The sequence below is a fragment of the Anopheles aquasalis genome, chromosome 3 (assembly GCF_943734665.1).
Source record: "Anopheles aquasalis chromosome 3, idAnoAquaMG_Q_19, whole genome shotgun sequence".
Classification (NCBI taxonomy): Eukaryota; Metazoa; Arthropoda; class Insecta; order Diptera; family Culicidae; genus Anopheles; species Anopheles aquasalis.
The window spans coordinates 11,237,501-11,251,175 of NC_064878.1; the positions used below are offsets into that span (position 1 = coordinate 11,237,501).

Here is a 13,675-nt window from a genome sequence, read left to right on the forward strand (position 1 = left end):
GTGATGATGATGATTGTGGTGATGATGGTGGCTGGTATCACTTCGACTGCTGGAGGTGCTACTGCTACTGGTACTCAGGCTACTATTGACTATCGTGCACGGCACTGTCGTCGGTACGACGATCAGTTCTTTCTGTTGCTGCTGCTGATCACCTCCCTCCGAGGACGTCGTTTGATCGAGCACCGTCGATTCCTCCTTGGGCAGCGCTTCCTGCAGTAGTTGCATGTAGAAGTCATTGTCCTTGGCTACCTCCCGCTGCTTACGTTGCCGTATGCGGTAACCGACGTAACTTTTGAAACCGAACCCAATCGTCACTACCGGATAACCGATGCTACAAAAGATGCACAATACAGAGCGATCAGATCAGAGAGGATAAGATGGAAGGTGAATAATGTTAGCATCCACAATCGTACCAGTGAGCAGCAAACGGCCGACAGAGATCCAAATGTGGCAGGTTTCTACTATCCTTCCATCGAATCCACGCCTCAAGGTATATGAAAAGTATCCATAATATTATCGTCGGCAAGCAGATACCTTTATCTGAAATGTAGGTAAAATTAAAAGTCGTTGAATCTTGTTTTTTTCTGGTGTTTTTTTGGATAAACTCCAGCCAACTCACCTGTATGCCAGACGTACTGCACCCAAACGTAGGTGCTGGCAACGAAAAAGAGCCACTGCACCGGGATGAAGAACAGACACACCAGATCGGAGGTAATGGCGATGCAGACAAACAACACCGAGAACGCCTACAAGCATCAAAGCAGAGAAAATGTCATTATCAAGCGAACCGTCATAGTTTCCAGTCGAGTGCGTATGGATCTTACCAATCCTTTATACTTGAAGGAGTCGTAAACTGAGCGAAGCAGCAGCCAGAATGGCCACAGGAATTCGAACCGGAACTCGAGCAGGAAGTCGGCTGTTATCACGAGCGCCCATAGTAGCAGGAATTTCACGTATAATAGAGTGTTGCTGAAGCGAAACATGGAAAACAACGAGCACGTTAGGTAAACATCGGCACAGGCACATGAAACAAACGCTAACTGGATACAACCGTTCAAATATACTGAGCAAATCGAAACGAAAAAAAAGGATGGATCACTGTCAGCGATCCCACTTTGGAGCAGCTGTCTTTCCCGAACCAGCCACATCTCACCAGCTTCATTTATTATGCAAATGTCGAGCAGAGTAAACGAAACAACAAAAAAAAAGCTAACAGAGAGCTGCTAATGGAGCGCTAATTAACGCGTTCGGGACTGATCGGGACAACTTTACCGGCAAGCTAACGATCGACATTAAATTTGAAAGAACAGGAGCCAGCGTGAAACAACAGCTGTGTCCATAACAACGGGCGCGCACATGGAACCGATTAATGGGAAGGAAAGGAATCTCAAAGGCATGATGAATATGCGTAGCAAGTGCGCAGAGCAAGTAGTAGCAGCAGCAGCACCAGCAGCAGCAACTGTTTGCGAACACCCGGCGGACCGAAAGGAGGCAAAAGTTGGGATGAAAATTACATCTTCGAAGAACGTGAGTGATGGGCAACCGGATATCAGGACACAGGATGCTGTGGCGGTCGGAAATGAAACACAAACACATACGCCACGCTCTCACGTGCACACAGGCAGTTTCCTCATGAGAATAGCTAAAAGAAAAACCGCGAAGCCCTTGACAACACAATATCTGCGCGACAGGCGCGTATTTGGGGAAGGAAAAGGGTGGGAAGCTAGCTTTGGGGGCTGCCCGATCATGCGTATGCCGTACGAGAGACGCAAACCTGCCGCAAACCCATCCTCCTACCAAGCATGCATCACATGGAGCAACAAGTATCTCCATACAACACATCCCTCTGTCATCCTGTCGATATGCTCAGTGTCAACCGTGTATGGGGCGCCGTATCTGCCACGTTGGATGTTTTTGTGCTTCGTACCGGAACGCCATCGATCGGCAAAGGCACAAAAAGGGGTATGTAGTTTTGCGCAAAAGAAGCAAACGCGGGGAACAACGCGCACACAGCAGCAGCAGCAGCATTCGGTGTGCTCGTCCGTACTGCTGACCGGATATTTGGCCATCGTAAAATAACAATTAATCGATTGCAAACATCCTCTCTTGCCATCGATCGATCGACATATCCCCCGTTGTTCGATACGGGACCGTAGAGAGGCTTGAAAAATCAAAACGGACAGAAAGGACCGGCCACCGGCACGGCCACCAAAGCATTACACCACAGCGGGTGGGATGCATACACAATGACAACATAAAATCGGATGCTCTCCATCATGGAAAGCTGTGGCGCGTAAAAGGTTTTCCACTATTTTCCCGTCGCGTCAATAGCGGTCCCGTGGGGATTTGGGAAAGGTATTTACGGAAAAGAGACTTTTCCCAGCTCTCGATACGCCATTTGTTTACAATAAGACCAGCGTGCGTGTTCGATCCATGTGTTCGCAGGGTGGCAGCACCCGGTGTTCGCACATTTCACACAGCTTGCTTCGCGCATTTTGCGGTTTGATTCGCAGCGCCGGTTGCTTGTTAGCACCGTATGCTAACGATGCTCGAGAGTGGGTTGGTTGGAATGGGAGCGGCACACGTTGTACACATTTCCTCTTGAAGCAACTGAATGAAACTTAAATTTAATTAATCAACTACTACCGAGAGACTACGGGCACCCACCTGCCAATCTGTTCTGCGATTTTGTTTTTCTTGATGGGCCGTCGAATCTTGCCACAGTCGGCATTGCGCCGCTTCATGGTAGCGCCCTGCTTGATGTCGTCGTTGTCCGGGTGGCCAGTTTCGCCCGATGCTTCCCGCGTGTTTGCCGGCAGTCTGCAGCGGGGATTCGCTTCCGGTTTTCCGGCAGCCCTATCCGCGCTGTTTTTTTAAGAGGCGTTCCGGCGTACCACCAGCTTCCTGGCAAAATGCTAATCCGCTGCTCTGTGGCTCTCTCCTACGGGCATTGATTGCTACGATCGCAGCAGCAGCAGCAGCAGCACAACGACGTCCGCCGGCTCCGGTTTTCCCTTCTCGTTGCCACGCTCACTGCGATCCAGCGCACGGCGTTCGTCGTGCAGATGGGTGATGGTTGGCGTACCGGCCTCGTTCAACCTAGGCAGGGCACGTTGAAGCAGCAGCACCTACTACACGGGGACTACGCGATCACTACTAACCAAAACAACCCCGAAAAAAATAGTGACACTTCACTTGTCTAATCCTTCCTTCTTTTCGCGTTGGCCTCCGTTCCACCGCCTGCTGCTCTCTCTCTCTCTCTCTCTGTCTCGATAAATATAGAATTTCCGTTCGTTTTGCCTGATGCACCAACGGTGGTACGGAACGGGGCCGGCCACTGATGCCCGCTGTACAGAGCAGAAGCAGCAACGGATGATGAGCACGCGCGCACCCGCGAACACAACACTTTTCACGCACGCACGTACGTCACCGCTAGTGGTTGCCTCAGCTGATGGGATGGCTCCTAGCTGCAATCACAGCAAGCCGGGCGATAAAAACGCGACGATGATTACTCTCTCTCTATTATCACAACACCAGCCTCCGCCTCGTGTCACCGGCCTGTCCCCCGGGGGCTCTCAAGATTCAAACACTCTTCACCAAAGATGCACGAACGTGGCGGATGGAAGGCGAATCACTTGGTGCACCCTCCCACTGCTTATTCTTCTCAGTCGCCCGATACACTCTTTCTCTCACTCTCTCTCCTTCTCTCTCTCGCTATCCTGTAAACAGCATAATAATGTGTGCAGAGGTTAGCCAGGAAGGAAGAAAATGGAAAGGAAAATGCCACATAATCGGTAACCCGTTGAAGGGCTGGTGGGTGGTATCTTGAATGTATTTTGAAGATTTTTGATCTTTTCTTTTCCGCTTTCGAATGGCCCCAAACCAGAGAAAGGTGCAAAAAAAATTGACGGAAATCGAGGGAAAAAATAAATCAGAATTTCCCCTCGGCCTCTACCAGACACACGGAGCCGCAGCAGAGTCGCTCCCCTGCCAACCTGCAACCGGTTTGTGATTTTCCAGCTGGCAAGCTCAAGGGCCATCGATCCCGCTTGTGGGGAATGTGTGGCTTGAATTGCAAGCTGGAAAATCGTGGGAAATTGCCAGAAGTCAGAAGTATCGCCCCCGCATAAACAGGAACACAGAAGCTTGAGATGCTGGATGCTGCAATGAGATGCCCCCGGAGGAAAGGAGGATTTTGTTCGGTAAAGCAAAAGCAAATCTGATCCCCGTCCGGTGTTGACGAGCAAGCTGCTGTCGACTGTTGTGACCAAGCGTGCTCCAGCAGCAGAAGAAGACGAAGAAGAACAAGTCTCGCGGTTCCACATGGCGCTCCGCATCGGCAGCATCAGCAGCAGCATCAGAAGGTTGATGTTCTGCATTTTTGAGCGAGGTGGCAGTGGAGCAGCTTCCGTTCCATGGCTTGTTGGGGCAACTGTGATGGAAGATTGTGTGCGGAAGAAAAGGGGGGGGGGGGGGGGAGTTCACAGAGAAGACACCATACACAACGCACAAGCGCGTTTTCTGCGCTGCCGCTCTCTCTCTCTCTCTTCTCTCTCGCTACCATCTGCTCTCTTGTTTTCGCTTCTGGTGGTTCCACTTTTTGTGTTGGTTTTTTTTTCTTTCGAAATATTCCGCTCACTTTACGGGCACAAAACCACCGTCGACCAGCGGAATCTTGGACCAGCAGGTTCTTCGCAGGTCGTTAGTTTTTCCCACGAAAACACAACAACACGCACACGCGATGCACGACGAGGATTCCGCACTTTTTCGTCACTTGCGTGGAATCCTCGGAACCACGAATCTGACCAGAACGCACGCACAGAAAACTGAAAAACACCAGCTTCAACCAGCAATTTTGGTCCCACGCATGAAAACAGCTGCTGGCGGTTGCGGTCGTTGCGGGTTGCTGTGACTACCGTCACACCTGGCCAGCTTTTCTTCGATTTACGTGTGAAAAACGGCCACGCGCCCGTGCGATCGAACAATTTTCACGATTCTCACTGCAGGCCACAGTCCGTGGGATTCGTATTCTGCGCGAATACTCGCGGCCAGCATCCCGTCTCCCGATTTATTCACTAGTCGAACACACGAACCGGTATCCATTTGCTTCTGTTCACGGTACACGGCGGAGTTTGGTTACCTTCCGGCGAGTGTGCCAAGGGTCGACGATGAGTTGATTTGATCGCCGATTTTTCGTTTCAGAGATTTCGCTTCGGCACTACAAATCTGCAGCAGGGTTTTTCATCCTTTTTTTTGCCTTTTTTTGACTGACAGAGGCGCGCGCGATGTGTGTGTGTGTGCGCGGGCCCTCGCGAGTTGTCAGACGGGCTAGCATCAACTTTTTCAAGAGAAGTACGTTTATGATAATTTTACTCTATTTTTACCTCATTTTAGATACATATCATAAGCTTGGCCTTGATTTAACAATTTTAAGTACTTAATTTAGGAAAATTAAAGCGACTGGATCGTTCTATCGAAAGACCCCTCTCGCGGATTTGTGACAGCTGTCAAACGCGTTTTTTTTTCTTCGCTCTTTTCGATTCCGGATTCTGCAGGTCCCACGTCGGTGCTCTCGATTTTTCGTAAATTTGCCACGGAATACTCCGCCAACACCACAACGAAATCATGGCTTTCGGTGATGTTAAGACTGCCAACGGACTGAAGGAACTGGACAAGTTCCTCGCCGACAACAGCTACATCTCGGGGTAAGTGATACCGGAATGCTGGCTGGTGCCGCTTGCAAGTGTGAGGTTAGTTTGCTGACACCCGGAATCGGTTCGTCCCCCTTGCAGATACGTCCCGTCGAAGGCAGATTTGTCGGTGTTCGAGGCCCTCGGCAAGGCACCGGCTGCGGCCAACGTGAACGCTCTGCGTTGGTACAACCACATCGCGTCGTTCAGCGCCAAGGAGCGTGCGGCGTGGGGTGGACAGGCTCTGCCACAGGCTGCTGGAGCGAAGCCTACCGTTGCTGCGGCCGCTGCCGCCGATGACGATGATGTGGACCTGTTCGGATCCGAGGACGAGGAGGAGAGCGCCGAGGCGGCGAAGCTGAAGGAGGAACGATTGGCCGCATACAATGCGAAGAAATCGAAGAAACCCGCCCTGATCGCCAAGAGCTCCATCCTGCTCGACGTGAAACCGTGGGACGACGAGACGGACATGAAGGAAATGGAGAAGAGCGTCCGAAGCGTGGTAATGGATGGTCTGCTCTGGGGTGCGGCCAAGCTGGTCCCGGTCGGCTACGGTATCCACAAACTGCAGATCTGCTGTGTCATCGAGGACGACAAGGTCTCGGTAGATGAGCTCACAGAGAAGATTCAGGAATTCGAAGACTTTGTCCAGTCGGTTGATATTGCGGCGTTCAACAAGATCTAAGCGCACCATGTTTTACCAGCACGACACCTGTGCTATGGGAGTTATTTAAAATGTGCGATCTACAATAAAACAGAGCAACTTTCTAATTGCTAGAATTCATTCTTTCAATCGGAAATACTCAAGGAATGTTAAACCGAACTCATGGATGGAGCAGGAACCGCAGTGGTAGTATCCCTCAACTATTGGATTTATAACGAGTAACTTTCTGTTCGTTTTGCTGACATCTATCGTTGACCACTATCTTCAAGCCCAGAACGACTTCTTTTTTCTGTTTGATTTGGAGTAACATAAAAGTTGCAGATCCAATATCGATCGTCAGTGATAGAACTAGTCGATGATCGCTGCTAATAAGCTAAGTAATGAAAACAAATCAGCAACAATTGTAGATCACTTTTAACATTTCATTTATTTAACCAGACGATCTTAACAAATTTTATAAACAGATTAACCCCAGAAGGACTTCTTCTGGTGTTCCTTGATGTGCACCGTCACTGGGACCTGCTTCTCGATGTACACTGGCTGCTTCACGTACACTGGGTAGGGCTTCTCGACATGAACTGCGTATGGCTTCGGGACCTCAACGTATTCCTTCTTGTAGACCGGGACCTTTACTGGGACTTTCACTTCAACTGGGTACGGACGATCGACATGGACTGGGATCTTCTTCTCGATGTACACTGGAACCTTCTTCTCAACGACAACTGGGACCTTCTTTTCGACCTCGACTGGGTACGGGACCTTCACTTCCACCGGAACGTGCTTCTCCACCTCAACCGGGTACGGGACAGGGACCTTCTTGGTGATGATCTGCTTGATCTCCTTCTCGGAGTAGTCGTTTCCGTAATATCCATGAGATTGTTGGCTATCGAAACCATAGCTCTCGTACGACTCCTGATGAGATCCCAGATCCCAGGTGCCGCGTTTCTCCTTCTTGGTATCACCGCCTCCATTCGCACTAGCCAGAGCCAGAGCCATGGTGAATACGATGAACGCCTGTAATCAAGATTTTTGGATGAGTAGGAGTGTCGTGATTTGCTGTACGATTTTGGAGCTTACCTTCATGTCTGCCTACCAGGTGGATGTACTGTACGATCGAAAGCTAACGATGGAATGATGATCCTAAGCTGCTGGCCGCCGAGTTTTTATATCGTCCGTCTTGAAGCCTATTTCATCAATCGAATACGTTATTGTCCTCCCTCTTTATCCATCTTTAGCAAGCGTCCGTTCGTTCGCTTCCATCTTTAGCAAGCGATCTTACGAAAGGAAAACCAATGAAGCATCAATGCAATACCTCTGCCACCTTATGGTTGTACTGTACTGGATAGTTGATTAAAAATAAAAGAATATAACCAGGTTTTGGCGAGAAACGGCGATATTTAAAATTGTGCAATACGTTATTACAATTTATCCTCTACAAAGTTCTCGTAGATGTTGGTGTATTAATGATTGTTAAATTTAGTGTGATACAAATAATGGACAAATCTGTACACATTATCAATGAGATATTTGAGTTAGATATCAATTATGTTGATAAGTATTGTGCCTGATTTGATCTTGAAGAATTACGCAATTGTGATCAAGTTCAATATTGAAACTGTAGATTGAAAGAAATCACGTTTTCTGCAATTTTATATTCTTCATTCATTTCAATAGTTCGGTAAGAGTGCTTATCTAATGGTCAAGTAGGAATATGGTTTCCCAATTGATGCTACAACTATTTCATAACACACAGTCTTATAAAAAGCATGCTCAAACCACTGCCTTCGTGTAACGGTGACCATGGAATTTATGATCGAAAGACTCACAACATTATTCATTTCATAAAATCATTTTTATAATTTTTAAGAGCTCATCAACATAATAGCTATAAACATTTTATTAGCTGCATGGTAAACTCACATCCTTGAGCACCAACTATGAGAAAGCCTTTTCGAAATTTCCATTTTCGAATCTATTTAATTATCATTTTTCTTTTACCCTTGGAGTGACATAAAAGGCTACAGGTCGAATGCAAAAAACTATGATGCTCGATCGTCAGTGATAGAACTAGGCGATGGTCGCTGCTAATAAGCTAAGCAATGAAGAAAACAGATGCTTGGAATACCAAATATGTATAAATCAGCAACAATTTTAGATCACTTTTAACATTTCATTTATTTAACCAGACGATATTAACAAATTTGCAAACAGATTAACCCCAGAACGACTTCTTCTGGTGTTCCTTGATGTGCACCGTCACTGGGACCTGCTTCTCGATGTACACTGGCTGCTTCACGTACACTGGGTAGGGCTTCTCGACATGAACTGCGTATGGCTTCGGGACCTCAACGTATTCCTTCTTGTAGACCGGGACCTTTACTGGGACTTTCACTTCAACTGGGTACGGACGATCGACATGGACTGGGACCTTCTTCTCGATGTACACTGGAACCTTCTTCTCAACGACGACGGGGACCTTCTTTTCGACCTCGACTGGGTACGGGACCTTCACTTCCACCGGAACGTGCTTCTCCACCTCAACCGGGTACGGAACGGGGACCTTCTTGGTGATGATCTGCTTGACTTCCTTCTCGGAGTAGTCGTTTCCGTAATATCCATGAGATTGTTGGCTATCGAAACCATAGCTCTCGTACGACTCCTGATGAGATCCTAGATCCCAGGTGCCGCGCTTCTCCTTCTTGGAATCACCGTCTCCAGCCGCACTAGCCAGAGCCAGAGCCATGGTGAATACGATGAACGCCTGTAATCAGGATTTTTGGATGAGTAGGAGTGTCGTGATTTGCTGTACAATTTTGGAGCTTACCTTCATGTCTTTCTTCGAGCGATTTGTGTTCCGAGCGAGTGATAATGCACGATTGGATGAAACATTGGATCGCGATTTCGATTTTATACTTTTTTTGCAAACTGATTTTCTCAATTTCCTTTATCGTGAAGTTCGTTCATATTGTGTAACTAACACCATCCACAACTCAGTGGAAATAGTGCTTGTATTTGCTATTTTCATCGTATTAGAGATTCTTAAATAATAGTTACCATTAGTAGATCTCGCCGGCCCTTAGCTGAGTAGGTATGTTTTTGGGCTTTTTAGCTGTAGTTTTATTATAAAAACATCGATCAACAGTCAAATTATAGCCTGGATGTATTCTTAAACAAATGGTGATCATCATAAAATGTAACAATCATAATCAAAAAGTTGATTACTACTATCAAGTTTTTTAAGATTTCTTCTAAATTATTATCTAAATTAAATTATTTGTAAAAAATATTGGATTTTAGCGATAGTCACAAGACACTGCTCCTATAGTAAGAAACCCATTACGCAAAGATGCATTTTCGTAGCACCTGATGGTTGTTTTTTGTTGGAAACGGTCATAAAACATACGGAATTGATAAAGAAAATTGGCATCATGGGGCGGGGAAGTGGCCACGTTTCGCACAATTAAGCCCCCACGAGACAGTTGTATAAACGTGATTTACAACATCGCTTTGACCAGCGGGCTACTTGATACGATTGGAAGGCGATGCCACTGTCACTCCCGCTTGCGTATAAAAACGACCGGACGTAACGAAATCCACTATCAGTTCACTTTCAACACTCTCCGGTGAAGCTCGCGGTCTTCTCTCTTCCGGGTTTGTCCAAAAATTGTTTCACTTTTTGCGCTTACCACGTGTAACACTCAGCTTAACGCAGAATGGCATTCGCATCGGTAAGACATTAAACGGCAAGGATAACCTGTGCGGAACTAAAAACCTGACTGTATTTGTGTGCTGCACTACTTTCTTTCCAGTTGCTGATGGCTGTGCTAATGATTTCGCTTGGTGGCGCTCAAGGAACTCAAGGATCTTATGTGGAACTGATGACACCAAATGACAATGTCGTCCACCACGGATTGAAGGTTATGCAGCGGGAGGAACATTCTGCAGAACATTTGCAGCCTCCGCAACAGTTTTACCATCAGCATCCGCCTGCATCAGTAGAGTACCAACATTCGGAGGAGTCTCATTTCCACTCGACCCCTGCTGCTGACCACACTCAGCTGTTCCGACCAACCGTGCAGCAACAGTACGTGGTACAGTCGGGCTACAATGTCGCCAGCCTTCACGATGCCCAGGAGCATCAACATCAACCATCGGCAGCATCACCACAACAGCATTTGCAGTATCAGCAAAGCCAGACCGCTCTCCCGTACAACAACCAGCGTCTGCACGTGACGGTTGACTATCCACGGACCGCTTCCTCGGACTCGCACCCCATTCCTGCTTCGCACCAGCCGTTAGAGCCGAAGAAGGACTACCGGGAACTGATCCCAAAAAGCATCGCACCCAAGCTGAACCCATTGCATCATTCGTTCCACCAGAAGCGCAACTTTGTCCCACTGCATCACATTACGCGCCAGGTGCCTGTCCCGTCAACGCGACATGCTGCTCCCCTGCACGGCGCCCAGCATCAGCATCCGCAGCAGGTGAAGGCTGCCCTGGTACCATCTAAGCACTAGTCGGCCACCGGCCCTCCTAGTTTGTGCGGGAGTGGGTCGAAATTTTCGTTAAAAGTGACAGTTGTGTTAAATAAAATATTTATTTTTTCTTCCGTACCACCATTGTCGGCTCGTTCGTAACATTTCGTTTCTCTATCTGCGGTCCACGTGCCAAGCGGAGCCATAGCATCTTTTGAATGAATAATTTAACGTCTTGTTCCGGTCTGTAACTTCCAGATTTATTTTAGCACTCACTTTGGTGCAATGTGGCGAAGCGGTTTTACATGATTTTTACTTTCCTATTCCAAGTGAACGCTCTGCTCGGTTTGTTGGGGATCGCGAATGTTGAAAACGGAATAATATCCATTTGCTCATACGCATTGTTAGATCATAATGGTTATGTATCTGATTTTATTTTATTTTAGGATCATAAATCGTTGTTTATATTTTATGTTGTATTAGTACACTTATTCATCTCTTGTTTTTTATACATTAATTTATACAGTTTTTTTTATACATTATACATAAAATTTTGCCTTAAAAACTGTAGATGGTTAGTTAATCAGTATCTGTGTTCAATTGCAGTTTATACTAACTGCAATTGAACACAGATACTGATTAACTAACCATTCCCCTTTTGGAATAATATTTACTCAACCAAATCCTGGCAAAATGATCGAAGAAATTCTTCAAGGAAATCCTGGCAAATTGGCAACCCCACTTTAAAGTACGACCCCAGCTCAAAAAGCGCTATCGTTGTGGAGCTTTGTGCCGGTTAAGAGAAGCTTTTACACGGCGCCCCGTAAATTGCCATCAAAAGAAAACCCATGGACGAACCGGAAAAACCTAACTCGCATCCCCACTGCGCAGGCTCCCTCGCTCACCGTACGCGATTTTCCTGAGCGAATTAAACGCGAGAGAGACCTGAAGATACGGGAAGCGAGCGCACAAATCATGAATGAGACTCCACCGCGTTTTGGGGCGTTTATAATGCGAGAGGGGAAGTTGGAGCCAAAACAACGCGAGCGTGGAGAGTACGCAATTCGTGGCGCCTTCTCCGCCCATCCAGCATGTTGTCCCCGCTCCATGTGGCTGTGCAAGATCGTATGCTGCTGTGGGAAGCAGGCGAATGGTGGTGGGAAACCAAAACAATGAGGATGATGCTCAATCTCGCTCTCGGCTCTCGCCCGAGTCTCCCCAACCCCTGTTGGGGCTGAAAGCAAGAGAGAGAGAGAGAGAGAGAGAGAGAGCTCGAAGGTGGTTGTAGGCCATCGTTGTGCGGACCTTTTCAATCAAGCAGCTTTTCGCCAGTTTTCGGTCGGCAAGCGAAAAGTCGTGTCGTGTGTGACTCCGGTTTGCGTTCAAGCGCTGGTCCACTAGTGACCGTATCGTGCTACTACCGTTGATTGCATTACTACTGATGCTGGTGCGCGTGTGCTAGGTGTGTGCGAGTTCATGTGAAGCTATGCATCACCCACAGCTGGTGAATATGTTATGTGTAATGTGTCAGCAAGTGCGGCTGGAATCCACTCCTTGAGAAAACACGCTGGCTGGCAAAGGATGTCAAACATCTTTAACCAACGTGCCACTAGCACTCACAACGGAAATCGTGAACAAAAGTGAATCAAGAAGTGTGCCTTCGAAGAACTATTCGCTCGTTTTGTCAAGTAAATCATTAAACTCAGTGACGGGGTTTTTCATTACCAAACTGCGGAGCAAAACGGCTAGAAACGCAACAAAAAACCCTCACGGCAGCATTCAATCCTGCGGCGGCTCGTATCCTGGCGCACTGACGTGACGGATGCTCTGTTTTCGTTCCACACTTTTTTATGCCGTCGTCTCTCGCAATGCTCTCCTGGTGCCGTGTCGTCTCGTATGGTTAGGCCGTAAAACCCTAGAACCGTTTGTGGTGCAACCACAAAAGTTCAACTAGAGACGGTCACAGGCCAGAAAACCAGGAGAATCTTGTGAACCTGTCCCTGGAATGTTAGCATAAATTCAAACCACTAGCCTACCATCGTGCGGTGTGCATCTCGGCTGGGCTGATATGAACGTAAAAATCGATTCACCGAACCTCCCTGTACTCGGTGACGCGCTGAGAGAAGTGGCACCAGCATCGAGCTCTCCCTGCTGGAACCGAGCATCATGTACTTCTACGCTACTAACGCGTTAGTAGTGGTAGTAGTGGTAGTACTAACTCCATCGCTGAGAGTAGCTTCTTAGTAACTGCCTGAGAGAGGGAGATACGGTGCGAGAGCGTGTCTGAGTGTGTGTGACATTATTGAAAATAAAGATTATGATAAAACAGAACCCCGTATCCTTGCATGTATGCTTCGTATAGGAAGGATAAAAAAATCGGAATCGCACAAAATTCATGGCACCAAACGTGACCGAGTGAGTGAGTGAGCGGGGAGAGCGATTCCTTTCGGTGCAAGGGGTGGTAAATTCGATTGTTTACTTAGGCATTTGGGATACAGCCTGAGGAACGTTGATTGTTCGCGTAGGCAGGCAGATTATGTGCGCTGCAGTTCATGCGATGTGTTCTGTTCAGCGTGGGCTTGGTATATGATTTTGATTAATTTTATGTAACCAGGGAATCCAATACTTAGCATGTGTTGCTGAAATTAGCTCCTTGAAGAACGGTGAATAGTAGGCACCGGCAGTTGTAGATCCTGGGAACATAAGAGGCGCCAATTAATGGATCGAAGCAACCATCGCCGCGCAAATAATGATGTAGTGAATATTAGTCGGACGATCCGCGTCCCATTCTTTTGGGTAAAATTAGAGAGCGATTGTATAAGCAAAGGACGAAATATTGAACCGTG

The 13,675-nt window shown here is 47.5% G+C and overlaps 5 protein-coding genes across 12 annotated transcripts in view; 2 read left to right on the plus strand and 3 right to left on the minus strand.

Moving 5' to 3' along the window:
• Nucleotides 1-5,255, minus strand: part of LOC126575744 (macoilin) — a 10,574-nt gene extending 5,319 nt beyond the window's left edge. For 2 of the 3 annotated variants that reach the window (XM_050236599.1, XM_050236597.1), the window contains exons 1-6: nucleotides 5,094-5,248; nucleotides 2,668-3,719; nucleotides 825-969; nucleotides 620-746; nucleotides 414-540; nucleotides 1-331 (exon numbers count right to left, since the gene is read on the minus strand). The exon at nucleotides 1-331 is cut by the window's left edge and continues 1,448 nt beyond it. In XM_050236599.1, coding sequence (XP_050092556.1) covers nucleotides 1-331; nucleotides 414-540; nucleotides 620-746; nucleotides 825-969; nucleotides 2,668-2,744 — 807 coding nt within the window. In that variant the 5' untranslated portion in view covers nucleotides 2,745-3,719; nucleotides 5,094-5,248. Of the gene's footprint in view, nucleotides 332-413; nucleotides 541-619; nucleotides 747-824; nucleotides 970-2,667; nucleotides 3,720-5,093 lie in introns of all 3 variants that reach the window. The other variant, XM_050236598.1, reaches the window with a different exon arrangement.
• A 276-nt stretch (nucleotides 5,256-5,531) lies between these two features.
• On the plus strand, nucleotides 5,532-6,470 carry LOC126574958 (probable elongation factor 1-beta). Its single transcript, XM_050235387.1, has 2 exons — nucleotides 5,532-5,705; nucleotides 5,793-6,470. Exons 1-2 carry the CDS (start codon nucleotides 5,626-5,628, stop codon nucleotides 6,373-6,375), a joined length of 663 nt encoding a protein of 220 aa, XP_050091344.1. The 5' UTR covers nucleotides 5,532-5,625; the 3' UTR covers nucleotides 6,376-6,470.
• Nucleotides 6,471-6,819: 349 nt separating this feature from the next.
• Nucleotides 6,820-7,437, minus strand: LOC126579279 (titin-like). Its single transcript, XM_050242715.1, has 2 exons — nucleotides 7,432-7,437; nucleotides 6,820-7,368 (listed from the first exon to the last, which is right to left on the minus strand). The coding sequence occupies exons 1-2, from the start codon at nucleotides 7,435-7,437 to the stop codon at nucleotides 6,820-6,822; spliced, it is 555 nt and encodes a 184-aa protein (XP_050098672.1).
• Nucleotides 7,438-8,566: 1,129 nt separating this feature from the next.
• Nucleotides 8,567-9,184, minus strand: LOC126579282 (titin-like). Its single transcript, XM_050242719.1, has 2 exons — nucleotides 9,179-9,184; nucleotides 8,567-9,115 (listed from the first exon to the last, which is right to left on the minus strand). The coding sequence occupies exons 1-2, from the start codon at nucleotides 9,182-9,184 to the stop codon at nucleotides 8,567-8,569; spliced, it is 555 nt and encodes a 184-aa protein (XP_050098676.1).
• Nucleotides 9,185-12,171: 2,987 nt separating this feature from the next.
• The window catches only part of LOC126577998 (beta-1-syntrophin), a 104,632-nt gene continuing 103,128 nt past the window's right edge, over nucleotides 12,172-13,675 (plus strand). For 3 of the 6 annotated variants that reach the window (XR_007608372.1, XR_007608373.1, XM_050240143.1), the window contains exon 1: nucleotides 12,182-12,333. The gene's annotated coding sequence lies outside the window, so the exon portion shown is untranslated. Of the gene's footprint in view, nucleotides 12,334-12,380; nucleotides 12,470-13,675 lie in introns of those variants that run through there. The other 3 variants (XR_007608370.1, XR_007608369.1, XR_007608371.1) reach the window with 3 other exon arrangements.